The sequence below is a fragment of the Ranitomeya imitator genome, chromosome 3 (genome assembly GCF_032444005.1).
Source record: "Ranitomeya imitator isolate aRanImi1 chromosome 3, aRanImi1.pri, whole genome shotgun sequence".
Classification (NCBI taxonomy): Eukaryota; Metazoa; Chordata; class Amphibia; order Anura; family Dendrobatidae; genus Ranitomeya; species Ranitomeya imitator.
The window spans coordinates 428,411,378-428,431,997 of record NC_091284.1 but is presented as its reverse complement, the minus strand read 5'-3'; the positions used below and the strand labels follow the sequence as shown (position 1 = coordinate 428,431,997).

The following is a 20,620-nucleotide window of genomic DNA, read 5'->3' as shown; positions in this document are numbered from 1 at the left end:
CCAGTGCCGGGACAGGAGTGGGTGAGTGGAACTTCTATCAACAAATACCGCCGTGATGTTCAGCACAAGGGTTCCCATCAGGACAGGAAACCCAACTGAAGCGAGGGAGAGGTACCGCCCTTTTATTTCAGTAGGTTTCCTGTCCCGACTGGGCGGATCCCTCTCTCAGGTGTGCTGTCATGGGAGACGGGAAAAATCACATATGAGTGACGTGTCCATGTGACGACTACTGGAACCTGCAGAGCTGAGTCCTGGCATCACAGGCTTCTGAATTCTCACAACTAATGCACTGCACACTTTTAGGATTCTCCCTTGCTGGTGGACAGTCATGTCAGAACAAGTATGTGATTTGTATACTTCTGACCACATTCCGACTAGACGTGCCCGGCCTCGCTCAGTTCATTTTCATTGAGTGAGGCCACACATGTCTAGTCAGCACGTGACCGCATGTATGTAAATCGCCAGCACGAGAGAATCCTGACAGCGTGCAGTGCGCACTGTAAGAATTCAGAAGTCTGCAGTCACAAAGAATGACTGCAGACACATTACAAACCTGGACAGCTCCTTTAATGCTCCTAATATATATAAAAACATGAGAATTAGTCAGTATTACAAATAACATTTACATCCAGGTACCTTATAGATGGTGTCGTCTCTGGAGTCGTTCATCTTTTCTTCATCTTGTCCAGACCCCATGATGAATTTTCTCATCCACAGCCATCTCTGCAGACTTTCATCTTCTCCGCTCTATTGCAGAAAATCTCCACATGACGCCCTTAAAGATACAAGTGTCATTATAATGCTCCTGAATAAAAAAATTGCCCCTCACTATATTGTCTGCACAAAATGTGACCCCCACATTGTCCCTCTTATGGTACATGCTCTTCACACTGACCTCTCCTTTCCATACCAGCACCCTCTTCACATTGTTCTCTCACACTGTGTCCCCCCTATAGGGCCCAGTATTTATACTGTACCATCTCATCACACTCCCCCTCCTTGGAATACTGTCCCCTCCTGGCTGTGCCCTTACACTTTCCCTCCATGCTACGCCTCCACTACTCATTTTTATTCTGTGCCACTCAGTTTTGTCCCCTCATACTGTCTCCTCACAGTATTCCCCTCCCTCCTCATACTGTCTCCTCTCACATCCCTCCTGTTCACCAAACTGTCTCCTCATATATTTACCCCCTCACTTTCTATACTGCCTGCTCACCTGACTCCCCATACTGTGTCTGCACACATCCCATCACCCTCACTCCCCGTACTCTGTCCACATACATTTTTCACATCGCTACTCAAAACATGTCCACATACATTCCTGTAGCTCCCCATAATGTCTGCACCCATCCCCCATACTGTTTCCTCGTACATGCCTCCATTCCCCTGTACTGTTTCCTCATCTCTCCCTTTGCTATTCATTTTGTGTCCTCAAATCTCACCCCACACATTAAAAACCCCCCTCGCCACACACATTCTCCACACATAATAAATCCCCCCCATCCCCGTGCACTTAATCCTTGATGTCTTCAGCTCCACTGGGTAAGCTTATCTACTCGAGTATAATCCGGGTATGCATTGTCCCCTCATTCCTATCCCGGTATCTGTGGTTCCACCCATGCTGTTCTGCTCTGTGTGGCTCCCCCTGTTGTATGCATGGCTCCCCTGTCCCATCTTGTATGTATGGCTCCCCTCCTCCCATCCTGTATGCATGGCTCTGCTCCCCCTCCTCCCATCTTTGTATGCATGGCTTCCCCCTCCCATCCATGTATGCGTGGCTCTGCTCCCCCCTCCTCCCATCTTTGTATGCATGGCTCTGCTCCCCTCCTCCGATCCTTGTATGCATGGCTCTGTTCCCCCTCCTCTCATCTTTCTATGCATGGCTCCCCCCCATCCTTGTATGCGTGGCTCTGCTCCCCCCTCCTTCCATCTTTGTATGTGTGGCTCCGTTCCCCCCCCCTCTTCCCATCCTTGTATGTGTGGCTCCGTTCCCCCCTCCTCCCATCCTTGTATGCGTGGCTCTGCTCCCCCTCCTTCCATCTTTGTATGCTTGGCTCTGCTCCCCCTCCTCCCATTTTTGTATGCGTGGCTCCGTTCCCCCCCCTCCCATCCTTGTATGCGTGGCTCCGTTCCCCCCCATCTTGTATACGTGGCTCCCCCGTCCTCCTTCTCCTTCCCCGGCCGTCATACTCACCCTCCTCACAGCGCGCTGAACAGACTCTTCCTCCTGCACCTCTGTCCCGACTCCCGGCGCCGAAGCTTCTTCCTGTCTTGAGCGGTCACATGGTACCGCTCATTAAGGCAATGAATATGCAACCATATTCATCACCTTAATGAGCGGTACCACGTGATCGCTGTGAGCACAGGACTTGCTGCCGGCGCTGAGACCAGGCACCGCTGGTGGAGGGTGAGTATATCGCTATCAAGGAGGTGGGGAGGGTTGAGGGGGGTGGGCGGGCAGACCCCAGCCTTAACAAAAAAAACAAAACCTTGCTCAGCTCAGGTTCCGCCCCCTGCATCCTGGTGCCCTAGGCACGTGCCCTCACGTGCCTAGTGGCAAATACGGTCCTGACTGCCAGTGCAGGAGCTATTCCAGCGAGGTCTACCAGGAGTCGAGTGACATAATTGTTATGTCACACGATTCCTACGGCCAATCAAAAGTGGCTTTACGCTTTTCCTTTACAAACCTAACAGACACTTGGAAGAAGTGAGAGCAGTTGCAGCGCTCACTGCCTCCGGATGGTGGATTTGTTTGTTGGCTGCAGGGGTCACGCAACATCACGGGAGAGCTAGTGCCGACACCATTGGAACGCCATCCATACCGGAGGGGAGTATAAGAGTAATTATTTTACAGGGGGAGCATATAGGTTGAAAAAGGATTGTCCAGAATAGGGGGCAACCACTTTAATATAGGATGATTTAATATATGAGGGATGTATCAAAAAAGGGTTCTATATAGCTGAAAAATAAACCTACCTTAACAAAGCTATTCACAGCCATGATAGCCATGTCTGGCTGGCTCTTGGCATAGTTCATCAGGTAGAGGTACACAAGTTTCTTCAGCTCTAGGTTGTCGGTTTGCATACAATTCACCACATCTGGAAACAAGGAGCTGCCGTAAAAGAAAAGAAAAATGTAAATTAAATGTCCAGGCATGGAGTTTCAGAGTCCTTTATCAGAAAAAATGGATCTCCAATAGTTATTAAGAAAATTGTCCGCAGTGAAGTTTGGACCTAACACATTGGTAAAAGATGGAGATCCACTTTTTTAGTCTCATTTTCTCTGTTTGCTAAGCATTCAGCCAAAAACGCTCCTATAGAGTAGCAGTGTGGTTATTCCCTATGCCTGTAGAAGGGAAGGTCCCAGCAGCTAAGGAGAAGAAAATAACCAGCACTCCAGACAATAGGTTAGTGCTTTGCAAGCGGAGCACAGTTTATGGTCAGGTTACCAAGAGCACACTGTAGCACAGTCCAAGTTCTACAGTTGATGTTCTCAGCCTAATTAGAATTCATCAGTCTCCAGGAACCTCGCGAGACGAAAATGTTCCTTTCAAGTCTTATAGGCAGAAGGTCTTCATCCAGCAGTCTACAAACTCCAGAAAATACCTTTCAGCACAATATGGGATGGTGCGACAAGGGTCCTTGGTGGAAAGACTTGCATAACCAATTCAAGAAGATGCACACAACATGTCTGGCTTATACGTGAACCCAATGTCCTGCCATAAATAAAGCAAGGCAGAGTCTGCACATGGTATGAAGAAACCGGATCATGCACTGTGTACATTTCTATGCACCATGTAAAATAGAATAAGACTTGTGATGATCACAGTTTTCAGCCTCTGGGCTCTTTTCACATTTAACTCATTGAAGTCCAGTAAATACATTTACGAATATAATAAATATACAGGTGTGACCGACTGCAAAAGATTGAGCTACTTATACTGCATACGCATTTTTGCAAGCAAAGTGGATCTCTGCCTTTCTTCCTTACCCCTGGCAGCACATTTGTGAACATATCAGCCCGGCTGGCGCCCTCGGACCTCAGCCTCCAGTAGGATGGCTCATAGCTGGGACTAACAACCCAAGGCACAAGGCAAACTCAGATTTCACAAGTGTGCTGCCATAAATGCAAGAAAAACCAATAAGTGCAATTCCCATGTTTTATCATCAAATCCTTTTTTGGTTGGAAATTCTGAGCGGATTTATTTTTTTGTATATCTTTATAAACAGATGGAGACACTTTTTTTTCTCTAATACAGAGCTCCACATGACTTGAAAAAAAAAAAACGAATACAGTTTGCTGGCTATTTGCAGCCATCATCAGAGCAAGACTATCGCACAGCGTCTTATTATGGAGTTCATTGCATTACAGTGAGCAGTAAGCTCCCTCTAGTGGTGCCTGCAGGAAAACAACATGAAGGGGGATATGGAGAAAAATGAAGGTCCAACTCCCATTAAAAAAATATATATTTGGTACCCGTTTAATGACAAAAAAACGTTTTCTGTCATTAAACGAGGGGTACCAACAATTTTGACCACGTGTGTGAAATTAAACTTTTATTATAATAAAATGTGGTTAGCTAGAAGGTTTTTCATACATCTACTAGATGTATAAAAGGTCACAGCTATAGGTTATATAGTCACAGCACTGACTCACTAGATCCCGATGATACAATTATACAGTGTGGGTCACTCACTACTTTACCCAGACAAATTGCTGTAACTTCTAAAAGATGGTTGACCGTACTAAAATTTGGGCTGTACAGATTTTGGTTCATGAGAAGTGAGAGAATAGACTTCACAGGTCTCGCCGACCTGTCGCCCAACCGGTCATCTCCACTACGACATAGACTTGCCGCACACTTTTCTGAGCATCAGTAGTTTGTAGGTGGTGTTTGCAATTCACTCCTGCCAAATTCCTTGCGACTCAGACTCCACAGCATTGCCTCACTACTGAGCATGTGCATAAAGTGCAGGACAGATTCATCTCCACTAAAAGCCGAGATCATTAGACGAGGAACAGAACAGACATTTATAGGACATTTCAGAACTTTCCCAAATTCTGATGAAAACATTTACAGCACATCCTGCATTATACTACTGTACCCAATTTATTATATATTTTAGGAGTCAAAGTCGGTCCATTTTATACCGACTCCACCAAAATTGACACCAACTCAGACTCCGTCTTCATAGCCCTGGAAATAATTCAAGATGAGAACAGCAACTTCTGCCATCTCAATGTAAATTATTGCACAGGCTTTCCTAGTTGTATTCTACATGTGAACTAGCAGCCAAGAAAGGTCCTGTCATTCAGGAATTGAAAGGGCTTGATAAAGAAAAAAGAAATAGTTATTGCCAGATGTTTTCCTTTGGGGCCATTTGAAGGGCTTGGTGTACAGAAACAAGTCACATTACAGGAACTTCAGGAGAACATAGGCAGATAAATTCAGGCTATGACTACAGATGTCCATGACTACAGATGTCCTGCTGAACACACTCAACAACATGGAACGGCATGAGCAGGAGTGTAGGGATGCGAACGATGGATATTTTCAACACCTGCTTTAAAACAGTTTCTCATAAACCAAGGTTTGTACAGTCTAGTTTTCAGCATGATAGTTAGTCTCTATTAGAATTTACTGCAGTTTGTTCAGGCTAAAGTAGAGAGGGAATTACCTTGTATTTTAATAAATTGTTTGATCACAACACAGAGCTGAAAAACAGGGATTTTTGTATACTTATCGTAAAATCCTTTTCTCTGAGCCACTCATTGGGGGACACAGGACGATGGGTTTATGCTGCTGCCACTAGGAGGCTGACAAGACGTAGAGACAAAAAAAAAAAAATTAGCTCCTCCTCTGCAGTATAAACCACACACACTGGCTCCAGCCAAACCAGTTCCGTGACAAAGCAGAAGGAAAACAAGAACATTATATTAGAGTATACCAATGTCAAACCAACGAGTCGATAGGCCAACAGGGTGGGTGCCGTGTCCCCCAATGAGTGGCTCGGAGAAAAGGATTTTACGGTGAGTACACAAAAATCCCTGTTTCTACTTTGCCTCATTGGGGGACACAGGACCATGGGACATCCTAAACCAGTACCTGGGCGGACTACTGACAGGACCTACTAGACCTCATGCACCAGCAGCCTAGAGATGCGATACCGCCGCCTGCAAGATTAGTCTTCCAAGGCTCGTATCTGCTGAGGCCTGAGTGTGAACACTGTAGTGCTTCGAGAAGGTGTGCAGACTAGACCAAGTCGCAGCTTTGCAAACCTGTTGCGCTGACACCTTGTGCCGAATGGCCCAGGAGTCCTCCACTGAATGAGTGGAGTGTGCTTTAATTCCAGCTGGGATAGGCTTGTTTCTGACGGGGTAGGTCTCCTGAATAGCCAAGCGGATCCACCTGGCTATTGTGGACTTAGAGGTAGCGAGTCCCTTCCTGTGACCCACGGGAAGTACAAACAAGATGTCCGTCTTACACAAGGGTGCCGTCCTTGATACGTACGTTATGAGAGCCCTGACTACATCCTGGGTGTGAAGAGCCCATTCAAAGCGATGTATAGGAGGCGGGCAAAAAGAAGGCAGAACAATCACCTCGTTAAGGTCGTAGGAAGAAACCACCTTGGGTAAGAAAGATGGAGACAGCCTGACGACTACCTAGCCCTGGTAAAAGTACAGAAAAAGAGCTAGACAGGACAGGGCAGCCAACTCCGATATGCGCCTAATAGACGTCACCGCAACAAGAAAGGCAACCTTCCATGAAAGACAGGTGAGCGAAATGTCCCGTAGCGGTTCGAAGGGAGGACACTGTAGAACATCCAAGACCAGGTTTAGGTCCCAGGGACCCAAAGGTCTTCTATGGGGGTACCAAATGTGGGGCCCCTTGAATAAAAGTCTTTACCTGCAGATTGGAAGCAATTCTGCACTGGAACAAGACAGATAAGGCAGAAATTTGACCTTTAAGAGAACTAAGCGCTAGGCCCAAGTTCAAACCAGCCTGTGGAAAATCCAGAATGTCTGTAATGGAGAAAACAAGAGGAAAACAACCACGGACCCTGCACCATGCAAAGAATGATTTCCAGGTACGGTGATAGATGCGCACGGAAGTAGGCTTCTGGGTGTTAATCATGGTGGGGACCACTTCCTTAGAGAACCCAGCCTGGGTTAGGACCCAGGATTCAACGGCCATGCCATTAAATGCAGTACCCCTGAGTTCTGGTGGTAAATCGGGCCCTGAGAGAGCAAGTCTGGATGATCCGGTAGTCGCCAGGGAATGTCAGCGACGAACTGCACCAGTTCTGCATACCACACGTCCATCCGAGGCTACTAGGATCACCTTCCATCTTGACCTTTCTGATGACTCTCGGGAGTAATGGAAGTGGGGGAACACACATACGGAAGGCGAAACTGACACCAAGGAATGACCAGAGCGTCCGCTTTGATGGCCTCTGGATCGCGTGACTAAGCTATGAACTCAGAGCAGATAAGGAGTGGCTCAGACTGTTATATACAGGTGCTCAGGAAAAATATCTTAATAGTCTCGAAAAAAATCCGGCACACTGTTTTTCCAAACACGGTGAAATTTATTAGAAATGTAAATTTATTTCATTTCGTATTCAAGCAAAATGCGCCCTAAAAGGACCAAAAAGGTACATAAAGTAGGTATCAAGATCCACATGAGGTAGGTATCATATTTCAACGTTTCGGCTATAGCATTAGCTATACCGCACTCCGGACCTTCCTGAGCACTCAGTCACATCCTTTTGTAATTTGAATTTATATCGTCCTATTTAGGTATCTCTTGATAAAGGCTAATGCTATAGCCGAAACGTTGAAATATGATACCTACCTCATGTGGATCTTGATACCTACTTTATGTACCTTTTTGGTCCTTTTTGTGTGCATTTTGCTTGAATAGGAAATGAAATAAATTTACATTTCTAATAAATTTCACCGTGTTTGGAAAAACCGTGTGCCGGATTTTTTTCGAGACTATTAAGCTATGAACTCAGGCACTTTGGCGTTTAGTCTTGAAGCCATCAGATCGACGTCCGGAGTCCCCCAGCAATGACAAATCTGCTGGAAGATCTCCGGATGCAGAGACCACTCCCCGGAAGCAAGACCCTGGCGGCTGAGGAAGTCCGCTGCCCAGTTTTCCACCCCTTGTATGTGAACCGCTGAGATGATTGAGTGGTTCTTCTCGGACCAACGAAGAATGTGCTTCACCTCACACATTGCCGCCTTGCTGCGGGTGGCCCCCTGGTGGTTGATATATGCCACAGCTGTGGTGTTGTCCGATTGTATTAAGATGGGGCGATGAGTAAGAAGATGATGAAACCGTTGCAGGGTTAATCAAATCGCCCAGATTTCCAGAATGTTGATCGGGAGGATCACCTTCCGAGAAGACCAGCGTTCCTGGGCAGTGTGATATCGAAAGACAGCCCCCCAGCCCAGAAGACTGGCGTCGGTGGTGACCACCAGCCACTGGACCGGAAGGAAAGATCTCCCCTGGGTGAGAGACGACCGCATCGTCCACCACCTGAGTGCCAGCTTGACCCGCGGCAACAAGCGACATAGTCGGCTGAGGGAGAACGGGTTCCTGTCCCAGGCTGCTAGGAGCGCATGTTGTAGAGGCTGAAGGTGAAACTGGGCAAAAGGAACCGCTTCCATTGCTGCTACCATCTTGCCCAGGACCTCCATACCGAATGAGATGACAAGAGGACGTGAGCGAGAGAGTGCCCTGGCTCTCTGTTGAAAGGCTAGGACCTTGTATTGAGGGAGAATCACCAACCCTCGGGATGTGTCCAAGGTCATTTCCATGGAAGGAAATTTGCTGAGCTGGGATCGGGGAAGATTTGTCTAAGTTTATCTTCCAGCCCAGGCGAGAAAGTTATACGGACGCACTCTATGCATGCTTGAAATGACGGGCCCTTGACTAGGAGGTCGTCCAAGTATGGCGGCAAAACAACTACCCCAGAGAGTGCAAAATAAACATGACGGCCGTCATGACCTTTGTGAACACTCTGGGGGAAAAATGAGGGGGAAAAATGAATCGGGATATTCAGATAAGCATCCCGGATGTCGATGGATGCAAGAAACTCCTCCTTTTCCATTGAAGGGATGACAGAACAGAGGGACTCCATCCTGAAGTGCCGAACCTTCACAAACTTGTTGAGAAGTTTCAGGTCCAGAATGGGCTGCAACGTCCAGTCTTTCTTCAGAACCATGAATAAGTTCTAGTAGGACCCCTTAAACCTCTTGTTTTCTGGGACTGGAATGATGACCCCATTTTGTTGTAGCGAATCGATGGCTTGGTTGAAGGACCGTGCCTGTGTCTTTATTTTGGGCGGGCAAGAGGGAAAGAATCGTGCTGTAGGATGAGAAGAGAATTCTACTTTGTAACTGTAAGACACCAGGTCCCTGACCAATTAATTGGTCATGAATAACAGAGAGCCAGGTATTGCAAAATATGAGTAGACGGCCACCTACTCTGCTGGTGTCAACCGGATAATGCCATGAGTCATTGAGCTGAGAATCTGTGGGACCTAGCTCCCTTAAATCTGGATTATTTGGGGCGTTTTTTCCAGGACTGGCTGGACTTATACAAACTAGGGGTGCCTCTGACTCAACGGGAAGAGCGTCCCGTGCCGGAAAAGGTAGCTCCATTGGACCAAATGGGATCAGAAACACGTCTGCTGTTGCCGACGAAAAGGACGTCTAGTCCTCTGCTGGGGAGGAATTTGCTTTTACCTCCTGTGGCTTCAGAGATAAGCTGATCCAGCTTTTCTCCAAATAAATGACCGCTCTGGTAAGGCAGAGATGTTAGGGATTTCTTAGAGGAAGAATCCGCTCACCATTCCAACCCACAATGCCAGTCTAATGGAGATGGCATTTGCAGCTGCAAGAGCGGCACAGTTTGCTGCGTCCAGGGAAGCATGCACCAAATAGTCTCCAGCTAAGGAGATCTGATTTGTGAGATCCGCAAAGGAGAGAGAAAGCGCCGAGCCTGACGCTTCAAAAACCGAACGGGCAAGATTCTCTATCTCACGGTCCGTGGGGTCTTTGATGGAAGAAACGTCCGGCAGTGATAGGAGAGTTTTGGTAGACAGGCATGATACCTGTGGATCAAGTGGGGGACGATTCGGCCCACTCTTTCCTTAGATCTGATGAAAATGGATCTCTCGCTTCCAGCGGTTTCTGACCTGCGAAGCGTTTGTCCAGTCGCTCTCTATGCCGCCGAACTATTTCCTGAAATTTGGGATGGTTGGAGAAAACTCTATGGGACCGCTTGGTCCTCTTGAAGGACACCACCTGATCCGGGACAGAATTAGAGTCCTCATCAATCTTCAAAGTGTGATTGACTGCCTCGACGAGACTGTCCACAGTCACCTGATAGTTCGGAGAATCTAGATCAAGCGGCATATCAGTATCAGACAGAGTCCTGGTTACTATGAACCTTGGGAGAGAGGGAGCGGGAAACAGAGCTCACTGATGCCGAGGCACGAGAAGGCCTGGGAGATTAGCTGTGTATACGTTTTCTGGATGCCTGTGGAGTTTTTGACTGAGCACGGCCCCTGCTGGCCAATAGTTCCTGTGAGGCAGAAGAACTTTCCAAGATAGGCATAGAAATGCCCCGACCCGTGGCGGGATCCTGGAGAGACAACTGCTCTAATCAGAGAGGCCATGGACTGCGACAATGACAGAGCCCACACAGGAGGGCTAGGTACACTGGGCACTGGCCTTGCAGAGTGGGGTACTCTGTCCCCGTGGTAGCGCAGACTGACACGTGGTACAAGAGGTGAAAAACACAGTATGTGTTTTGGTAGCCTTTTTTAGCAGATTTAGACATGGTGTACTTTAGAATGTTCCTGATCCCGCTGATGTGCCCCAATAGGGAAGATGATGTATTTTAAGGCCTAGAGGCTATAAGGCAGAGAAGGGGCTAATGATTTGTATATCGTGTAGCCCAATCTTACCCCGGTCCTGTGGCTCTGCTGAGCCATCATCCTGATGAGGTACGGGCAGGCTGTAGAAGAGAGACGCCTGATGAATCCGCTGTGTGCAGTGCTGCACGTGTGGATCTCAGCATGGAAAAATGGCTGCCGAGGCTTAAAAGAGGAAGTCTCATAATATACGAGATGCGCCAGGGAGATGGCGGAGCCAGCGCCGGTATTCTCCAGTGCGGCTGCGAGATCAGGAATAGGAAGTCTCACAGTATGCGAGACACACCAGATATGGAAGGCGGAGCCAGGTCCACTGCATCCCCGGTGGGCAGCGCTCCGCCGCGAGTCATAGAAAAGGGGGCTGATGCCTCGTATGCAACGTGAAGCAGGCCCAAGCTGGGCCTAAATTTGTACACCGTCCGCCTGCGCCCAGGGAAGAGGGGGAGAAAGAGATAGCGCTGCACGCGCGGTAACAGAAACCCTCCACCGAAAGCTGCCATGCTGACCATACACCCGAACCCACACTTACCAAAAGGTGTGAGTCCCGGTATTGAAACCGCCGCAGCACAGGGTCTGGACTGTGGAGAGGAATCACACTACAGGTTAGCTGCAACTTGGACGGTGCAGGGCACCCTCAATCCACCATCCCTTTGACAGAGGTGGAGAGGGACCGCCCTCCCTCCTTCTATCGCCGCTGTTCAGTCAGTGACGATACCATGGGGGCCGCACGGACACAATCGGAGCCTCTGGGCATCCAATGGGTTCAATCCACTAGGATGAGACAGGGCTGTTGGTCCGGCTGAATTTGCCTGGATTCAGAGGGGAAGTACATGGAAGCGACACTCAATGTTTCCTTCTGTTGTAGGTGCAAGGAGAACAATGCCCTGAAGGGACCCGTCGCCCCTAAAAAAAAAATCTCAGGCAGCCATAGTTAATGGTGCAGGAGAGGGTACATGGAGGCGACACTCACTGTACCAATCTGTTGTAGGTTTGGAGAGAGTGGAGCCCTTAAGGGATCTGTCACCCCTGAAGCCCGTTGAAGATGTTGAAGTAAAAAATAAAAATAAAATAAGAAAGTTATAGATGTGAGCTGAAGATCAGACCACATGTGCCTCCAACTGACACTAAGCTGAACTGGTTCGGCTGGAGCCAGTGTGTGTAGTTTATACTGCAGAGGAGGAGCTAATTTTTTTTGTGTCTACTTGATGTCAGCCTCCTAGTGGCAGCAGCATAATATAAATATTTATTCCTGTTATAGGCTGGATATTATTAATTCCCATTAATTGTTGTAGCAAACTACAATTTTCAGATGACACCAGTAGTGCACATCCTAAATAGATAATGAAGAATAGGACGTGGCTCCATGCATTTAAAGGTCAGGCAGTATCAAAAATTCACCTAGCATGTTTCACCAGACACCTGGCTTCATCAAGGGCTATGGAGAATGTGTATTTATATCTGAATACATAAGGTTAACACAAAAAATACAACTTTAGTTTATTTAAGCCTATTTGGCCTGAGATCGCAGTACTTCACTTCAGATCTCTTTTTTTGTAGTGGATGGGACACCAGAATAGGTTTTATGCGCTTCATCTGGAGTTGTTTTTCAAATAATGCCAAAAATTACCAATGCATAGACAAACTGTAGGAGCAAGTAAAATATTGAAATTGTTTCACCCTTAAATATGTTATAATCATTCTGAAGAGGATTTTCCATTACCTCACATCTTTGCCAACAGTCATGGCAGCAATGACCTTCTTCACAGCTTCCTTGCGCTTCTCCTTCTTTTCATTATTTAATTCTGCTTTCAATTCGAAGATCTCTCCTAAAATCGGGCACATTTTATTCAGTAGGCACACAACATACAGGATACAACAGATATAGGACAAGATCTAAAACTCTCGGGAAGAAAAGGGAATAAGGGAAGAATTATTTACACCAGAACACATTTTTGATTTATTTGGAAAGCACAGATATCGATACTACTGACCTGTAAAACTTCAGACTTAAATCATATAATCTGTGCAAGCAGTAATGCAGGCAGGGATCAACTAGACAGATGGGTATTTTTGTTCTGAGACCTCCCTGAAAAAAGTGGTCAGCAGGCAAAGATCCTGCATGAGTGTGCACACAGTGCTGCACGAGTACAGCAGAAAATCTATGGGTCCGCACACCGCTGTCTACACACTTTGTTTAATCTCAGGGGTCTCAGGACGCTGACTTTCACCACCAATCTAAAAGAGGTTTAGGTGGCTGCAACAAAAATCTATAACGTTTACAACTAAATTTATTTAAAGCACCTTATACATCAGCCTACTAATTCCAAAATGCATTATAGCATAGAAAAAAAAACGCACCTTTCTTGTTTGTGGTGAAGTACTTTGAATCGGTCATGTTTGCACGTTCTCTTCAGGCACCTACAGAAAACAGACAGAGAATATTAGAACATAAATTAATATGACTTAGTACAGATTACATCCCATCAACTACTTAGGTCGTCAAAACTTCCTAAAATATAAGATCAAGTCATCGGAAAAATATTAAATATACGATAATAATATATATATATATATATATATATATATATACATATACATATATATACATATATATACATATATATACACACACACACACATATACATCTTGGAGATTTCCAATTTCTTCCATGCTTACTCCTATTGCAGCTCTGTGATGGGAGAAGAGGGTAGAGCCCATTTGTGTTAGAGTGGCAATAGGCACGCACATCCCAATACGTTGTGCTATGGATAGTACCGTTTTGGAATGTGGGCGCTTGCGCCATCTGGCTATAAGGACACCATGCGGGCACTCGTTATACTACTTATTTGGATAAGGACAGATTCTAGGGATATAAGAATTAAGGCAGAACAGATGTACTACTATATTCCTTATTAGATAGAGATATACAAGACACTTAGTAGATCGCAAAAGTCAGTTAAGCCATTAACACAACGTGCCCCAGGAACACAGAACGTGATACTAAGCCTTGTACCCAGCCATTTCTTTTCCTAGAAGTTATTGGGCAATACATGGTGCAGTGAGAGTAGAAAACATCTGAATCATGTTGCTGAAGGAATGGGGCCAGCATGCAAAGTAGGAAAGCCACGGCTAATGACCAAGGTTCCCATTTCAATAGCAGCACAATAGAGGCTGTGTCTACTAGATGACACCACAAGATCGCTGCACTTTTAATGGCGCGTATCAATGTTCTGCCAGAAAGAGAAAAATGGGAGCTGGAACTCAGCATAAGACTGTGGAGGGCAAGTATTTATCCCCTGCTGAAACTTCATCAAAATGCAAAGTGTGAACAGAAATGGAAAAGGTTTGTGTGTGTGGAGGAAGTGGTCTATGGTGACCACCCAAACGCATCAAAATGTCGGCACTGCTCTGTATATGGCTATCAGCGTAGGCGCTCTCTGTGCTTCATACTAGTCAAAGGCAATGTGTGCCGCAATATGGTATACGGATGCTTTCCATCACTTTGCATTCTGTGTGTCCGCTTTGACCAGTAATGTCAATGCAAAAACAAAAATCTAATGGAGGTTTCCAAGTGTCGCCTAGCAAGTGGTCACTGAAAAACAGCACACGGACGTCACTTGTGTTTGGTCCATTTTTACGTAGACACATGCATTCAATGAAAGATCTCTCTGGAATAAGGACCAGAGTAGGGTATGTGTGTGTGTGTGTGTGTGTGTGTGTGTGTGTGTGTGTGTGTGTGTGTGTGTGTGTGTGTGTGTGTGTATATATATGTGTATGTATGTGTGTATATATGTGTGTATATATGTGTATGTGTGTGTACACACACATGTGTATGTGTGCGAACGCTGCTGGAGAGAAGGTATGAATGGCCGCTTCAGCACCAGATGCAGGGGACAGCGCTTATCTCTAGCGCTGTCTCCTGCACGCTCCGCGTGGTACCCAGTTGGCACACGTGTGCCGCTCGTGTGCCACACGGATGGCCTACGTGAGCTCACGGAGACACGGACACGGATAATTCCGGTACCAGAATTATCTGAGCGTGTGAGACTGGCCTTAGAGAGCTACAGGCAGCAAGGGACCACAGACCAGCGCATAGTGGAAGGCTCCCAAACTGACCTGTCTTCAGGCTGCCTGGACTCCAGCTACACCTGTTACCAGTACCCTGGACTGAGGCTGAATACCATCTCCGTAAACCAGGTAAAGACTGCAACCCTGTGTCCTCCAATTATTTGCGGCATTCACCATCCCTGACAAATACACCGGGAGCCCTGGGGACACCGCTTCACCTGTGGGAAGCGACAACATCTTTGCTGCAGCACCATCACCCCCAGAGGACCCCTTTAAGCAGCGTTGGGTCACCTCTGACCGAGAACCACAGGTGGCGTCACAAACGTTCCTTATTTCCACAACCCCTTTAAAGACCGTCCCTTTTACTTGGGCGCCCAGGGCCATGGACCGGGTCGCTGCCACCGTGACCACCCCTTTAATTGCGACCGGACCCGGTACCGAGTACCGCACGGCCCTGACGTGCGACTTCGTAACCCGATATCAAAGTGATTGGATATCACTAAAACAAGCTGTCGTGTCATGTTGGATAGGAATCGGACTGCTCGGAACCCCAGCGTTCCGGAGAGTGAAGGTGCAGCAATGCCGATTCAGCAGCTGTTGTCCGGTGAATATAAGTTATCACCTATCCACAGGATAGTTGGTCAGTGGGGGACTGACTGCCGTGACCTCCACCGATTGGCAGGACAGGGAACTTTTACGCCATCACAATGAAGCAGCAGTGCGCATTCAGCAAATGGCATTTTACATAATGGATCACTTTTCAAAACTGCTGTAAAAAAAAAAATCTGAGGCCGTATGAACAGCAACATAACTAAGCAAAATATCCACAGTATTCACACTCAATGCCTGTGGAAATGTGTGTGAACATACCCTAACAGCACCAGCTTGCTTCTGCCTGAGCCACCATCCCTGCTGATCCTGTGTACACACAGTTATGTATGACCTCCAACAGATGACTATTGGCGCACCAACCAACATGCGGGTGCCCATGATGGTAACGGCCTGTCACCACCTCAGCGCATCTACTATATAATTGTCTAAGGGTCACTTCCGTCTGTCCTTCTGGCTGTCTGTCACGGATATTCATTGGTCGCGGCCTCTGTCTGTCATGGAAATCCAAGTCGCTGATTGGTCGTGGCAAAACAGCCACGACCAATCAGCGACGGGCACAGTCCGGAAGAAAATGGCCGCTCAATACTCCCCGCAGTCAGTGCCCAGCGCCCGCATACTCCCCTCCAGTCACCGCTCACACAGGGTTAATGCCGGCGGTAACGGACCGCGTTATGCCGTGGGTAACGCACTCCGTAACCGCTGCTATTAACCCTGTGTGTCCCCAACTTTTTACTATTGACGCTGCCTATGCAGCATCAATCGTAAAAAGATCTAATGTTAAAAATAATAATAATTAAAAAAAAAAAAAACCTGCTGTTCTCACCCTCTGTCGTCCGACATGCTCTCGCCCCTGCCGCCATCTTCTGTTCCTGGCGATGCATTGCGAAATTACCCAGAAGACTTAGCGGTCTCGCGAGAACGGAACAGGAACGGAAGATGGCGGCAGCCGCGCAAGTATCGCCGGAGCTTCGCTGGATCCCAGGGGGTGAGTATATAACTTTTTTATTTTAATTATTATTTATTTTTTTTAACAGGGATGTGGTGCCCACACAGCTGTATATTACGTGAGCTGTGTTAGATACCGCGTGGCTGCTATATACTACATAGGCAGTGTTATATACTCCATGGGCTGTGCTATATATTACGTGGCCACTGTTATATACTGCGTGGACAGTTATATACTACGTGGCTGCTACATACTGCGTGGGCTATGCTATATATTACGTGTCCAGTGTTATATACTGCGTGGCCTGTGTTATATACTACGTCGCCTGTGTTATATACTGCGTGGCTGCTATATACTGCGTGGGCTGTGTTATATAGTACGTGGCTGTGTTATATACTGCATGGCCTGTATTAACGCATCGGATATTCTACAATATGTATGTATATAGCAGCCACATAGTATATAGCACAGGCCACGTAGTATTTGTCTGCGATATACTACATGGCTCCTATATACTACGTGGCCTGTGCTATATACTATGTGGCTGCTATATACATACATAAATACATATTCTAGAATACCCGATGCGTTAGAATCGGGCCACCATCTAGTATTCTATATACAGGCACAATAAACTGGGTTACAATATTTTCTTTTACAAAAAAATGTTTCAGGTAGTATATGCTTGGAATTTTTGGGGACTATAATTTATGTGTTATTCATGGCAAAGTATTTAACAGCAATATGAATTCTGTAGAACAACAAGTGCTGATTTTGTGAGTCTAGATCAGGGGTCCCCAACTTGTAGCTCGGGAGCCACATGTGGCTCGCGGTCCCGTGAATTGTGGCTCGCGGCTGTCTGTCAGCTTGGTCATTAGCTCCAGTTCTTGCAAACCGGTATGAAGATCACATCTGAAAATGGTGAATTTTGTGAGCAGCCCTGCACAGAAGAGCAGATCTGGATGCACATATTCTGGTCTTAGGGGTTTTGAGATGATTTAAGTATGGTATGCTGGAGACAAGATGACACCACCTGTCAGTGGAGATGTTTGAAGCTGGATGTGACAGTGTCTTGGGAGTTCTTTATAGGAGAATACTGAATGGGGAGTATTGTAGGAACCCCTGGATCTTAGTATACTGCTTTGGAGTGATTGTTTTTTTTTTTGTGGAAAAGCTTTGGTTACCATTATGCCTGTAATGGGGCTTTGGTTGCCACTATTGTGAGTGGGTGGGAGCTTAATGTGGCTCGCGACTCTTTCTCAAGGATGGATGTGGCTCGTGACCTTCTCTCAGAGCCGACTGTGGCTCTCAAGGTCAGAAACGTTGGGGACCTCTGGTCTAGATTAACAGTAGATAGTGTGAAAATTGTAAGATTTCTCATTTCTATTTTTGATACAGCCAGAGATATATGTACTATATATATATATATATATATATATATATATATATATATATATATATATATATATATATATATATATATATAGGCTAAATAAAATAAAAAAGGGCTTTTGTTGTTGTTGACAAATTCCCTTTAAAAGGAGATGTCTACTTTAAATCTATCTTGACAATTACTATAGGTCCAGCTTCTCCAACCACCAATGATTAGCTGCCATCACCAAGAAGTTCCTAGCCATATATTACATTGCACCAAAAGAGTAGCTGTCCAGAGCAGGAGACGCTTTTACGTAGATCACCATTTTGGCTCATGGGAATATTTGCATCGGTGACCCAGCACTTTTGACATATGTATGCCCAATAAAAAAAACAGAAGTTAGATACTAGTAGCAGATTTCCGGGCACACTGGCTATTTGCTCCTCGAGTCTGTCCAGCCGTTTGATTGTATTTCTTATTGACATCTTATTCCATCATTAAGTGGACAGAATGCGACTGCCCTCTCCCAGGAGCAGCCATGTTTCCATTCTAGCATTACCATTTTGTAGAGCCTAAACTATAGGTGTTCTGGCAGGAGCCCAGGGACAAGCACATATGAAGCAATGCAGTATTGCTCCAAGTTTGTCAGTCCTAGTGATCACAACAGTGATAGCGACCAAAGCTAATTACCGTATATATTCCACTTTGTCTCTGCTCTGTGCGATTGTGTGCACAACCCCTGGCAAAAATGATGGAATCACCGGCCTTGGAGGATGTTCATTCAGTTGTTTAATTTTGTAGAAAAAAAAAGCAGATCACAGACATGGCACAAAACTAAAGTCACTTCAAATGACAACTTTCTGGCTTTAATAAATACTAAAAGAAATCAAGAACAAAAAATGTGGTAGTCAGTAATGGTTACTTTTTTAAGACAAGCAGAGGGAAAAAATTATGGACTCACTCAATTATGTGAGAAAAAATTATGGACTCATCCTCTAAATTTCAATTCCGAAAACTAACACCTGATTCAAATTCGATCTGCTCGTTATTCTGCATCTAAAAAAGCAGTGATCACACCTTGGACAGCTGTTGCACCAAGTGGACTGACATGAATAGTGGCTCCAACACGAGAGATGTCAATTGAAACAAAGGAGAGGATTATCAAACTCTTAAGGTACAGTCTCACAGTGGCACTTTGGTCGCTACAACGGCACGATCCGTGACGCTCCAGAAAAAAAAAAAACTCAGAAAATGATCAAAAGAATGAACATATGCATTCCCATTTCATGTGTTCAGTCTGTTTGAGTCCCTTTGATCCATTTCAGGTTTCCAAAAGATCACAAGTGGCTAAAAGAAGTGAGCGGACCACTCTTCAGGCAGCTCAGTAAAAGATACAAGTCAATGGGCAATCTTAAAATGATGCCCGGGTTTCTTTTAGCTTTTTCACTTTAGACACCTATAGTGGTTTGTACTTTGTTGAATGTAGTTTTAAAATTGGCCAAAAAACATGAGTAAAAAAAAAAATTGCCAGTCTTATCTGCAGATTTTTCCCATGAATTTGCATTAGATGCAGAGGCTCCGAAGGTAAAAAGCGCACGTGTTTTAGTGTGTTTCCATGGCGGAAACGGATGCAATCTGCACATTACTATATCAATAAAGTTTTATCAAAGAAAATACAAGGAAGTAATAAAAACAAAGCAGCTTTATATAAAACATGGCATACCAAAAAGACCACAAAAAAAAAACGCATGTAAAAATAATCAAAAGAAACCTAATAAAGTAACAGGTGCAGAAATCTTGATCTTTGAAATGTAGCCTAAAAGAGGCTGAGGGGGGGGGGGAAGCGAATGATTTATATTTTGCTACATTTATAAAAAAAAATTGTTTTGTTTTATACTTTTTCCATAATCTTTTTAGTCCACTTAATAAACATCACCCTGTGAATTCATATTGTGGTGAGACGATGGAAGCAAGTGTGCACACAATGGCAGCTGCTGCGGGTGAATGCCGCCATTACAGATTGACAGTGGCATCTAAACCGCTAGTCTCTGGCTGCAGCTGGCAATTACAGATACCGGCTATCTATGGCTGTTTCACACTTGCGTTTCGATGCGCTGCGGATGGCAGCGTACTTCCTCCTTGCTTCCTCTGTGAAGCTCGGCCGGCTGCGACCAGCGTTTCCCTGCGTACCTATCTTTAACATTGGGTACGCAGGGACATGTGTTGTATGTGGATGTGTCCGCATGCGGTGATTTGAGGTGTGCGGCGCCCGCATGGAAACGCTAAATTTTTCATACCAGCGGCATTGTCATTATGCAGGTCTGAACAGTCAGCCATCAGGAGCCACGGCTTACCATCATGCAGGAAAGAAGCCAACAATACCGGCAGGGGAGCGCTGCGCTCCTGAAGACACAAGATGGACACATCTCTACAGAAATAAATTAGGACCTTGCATTGTTAGCAGTATGATTACAATGTAGTCGTTTAGAGACCATGAAATCCTACTATAATCCATCAATATCGATCACATTAAACAAACATAATGGATAATCTACAATGTAAATGTAGGCTAAATAGTTAATTTGGAGTCACCATTTTCCATTTCAAAAGGGGGATTCTGACATAGTCATAGTGTCTGGACAGAGTCATTGTGTAGTCACATGGGCCAT

At 45.8% G+C, this 20,620-nt stretch overlaps 1 protein-coding gene across 3 annotated transcripts in view; it reads right to left on the bottom strand.

The window, feature by feature from the left end:
• Window positions 1–20,620, bottom strand: part of AP2B1 (adaptor related protein complex 2 subunit beta 1) — a 153,656-nt gene that overhangs the window by 126,926 nt on the left and 6,110 nt on the right. For 2 of the 3 annotated variants that reach the window (XM_069757262.1, XM_069757264.1), the window contains exons 2-4: window positions 13,308–13,367; window positions 12,670–12,775; window positions 2,977–3,112 (exon numbers count right to left, since the gene is read on the bottom strand). In XM_069757262.1, coding sequence (XP_069613363.1) covers window positions 2,977–3,112; window positions 12,670–12,775; window positions 13,308–13,344 — 279 coding nt within the window. In that variant the 5' untranslated portion in view covers window positions 13,345–13,367. Of the gene's footprint in view, window positions 1–2,976; window positions 3,113–10,982; window positions 11,002–12,669; window positions 12,776–13,307; window positions 13,368–20,620 lie in introns of those variants that run through there. The other variant, XM_069757265.1, reaches the window with a different exon arrangement.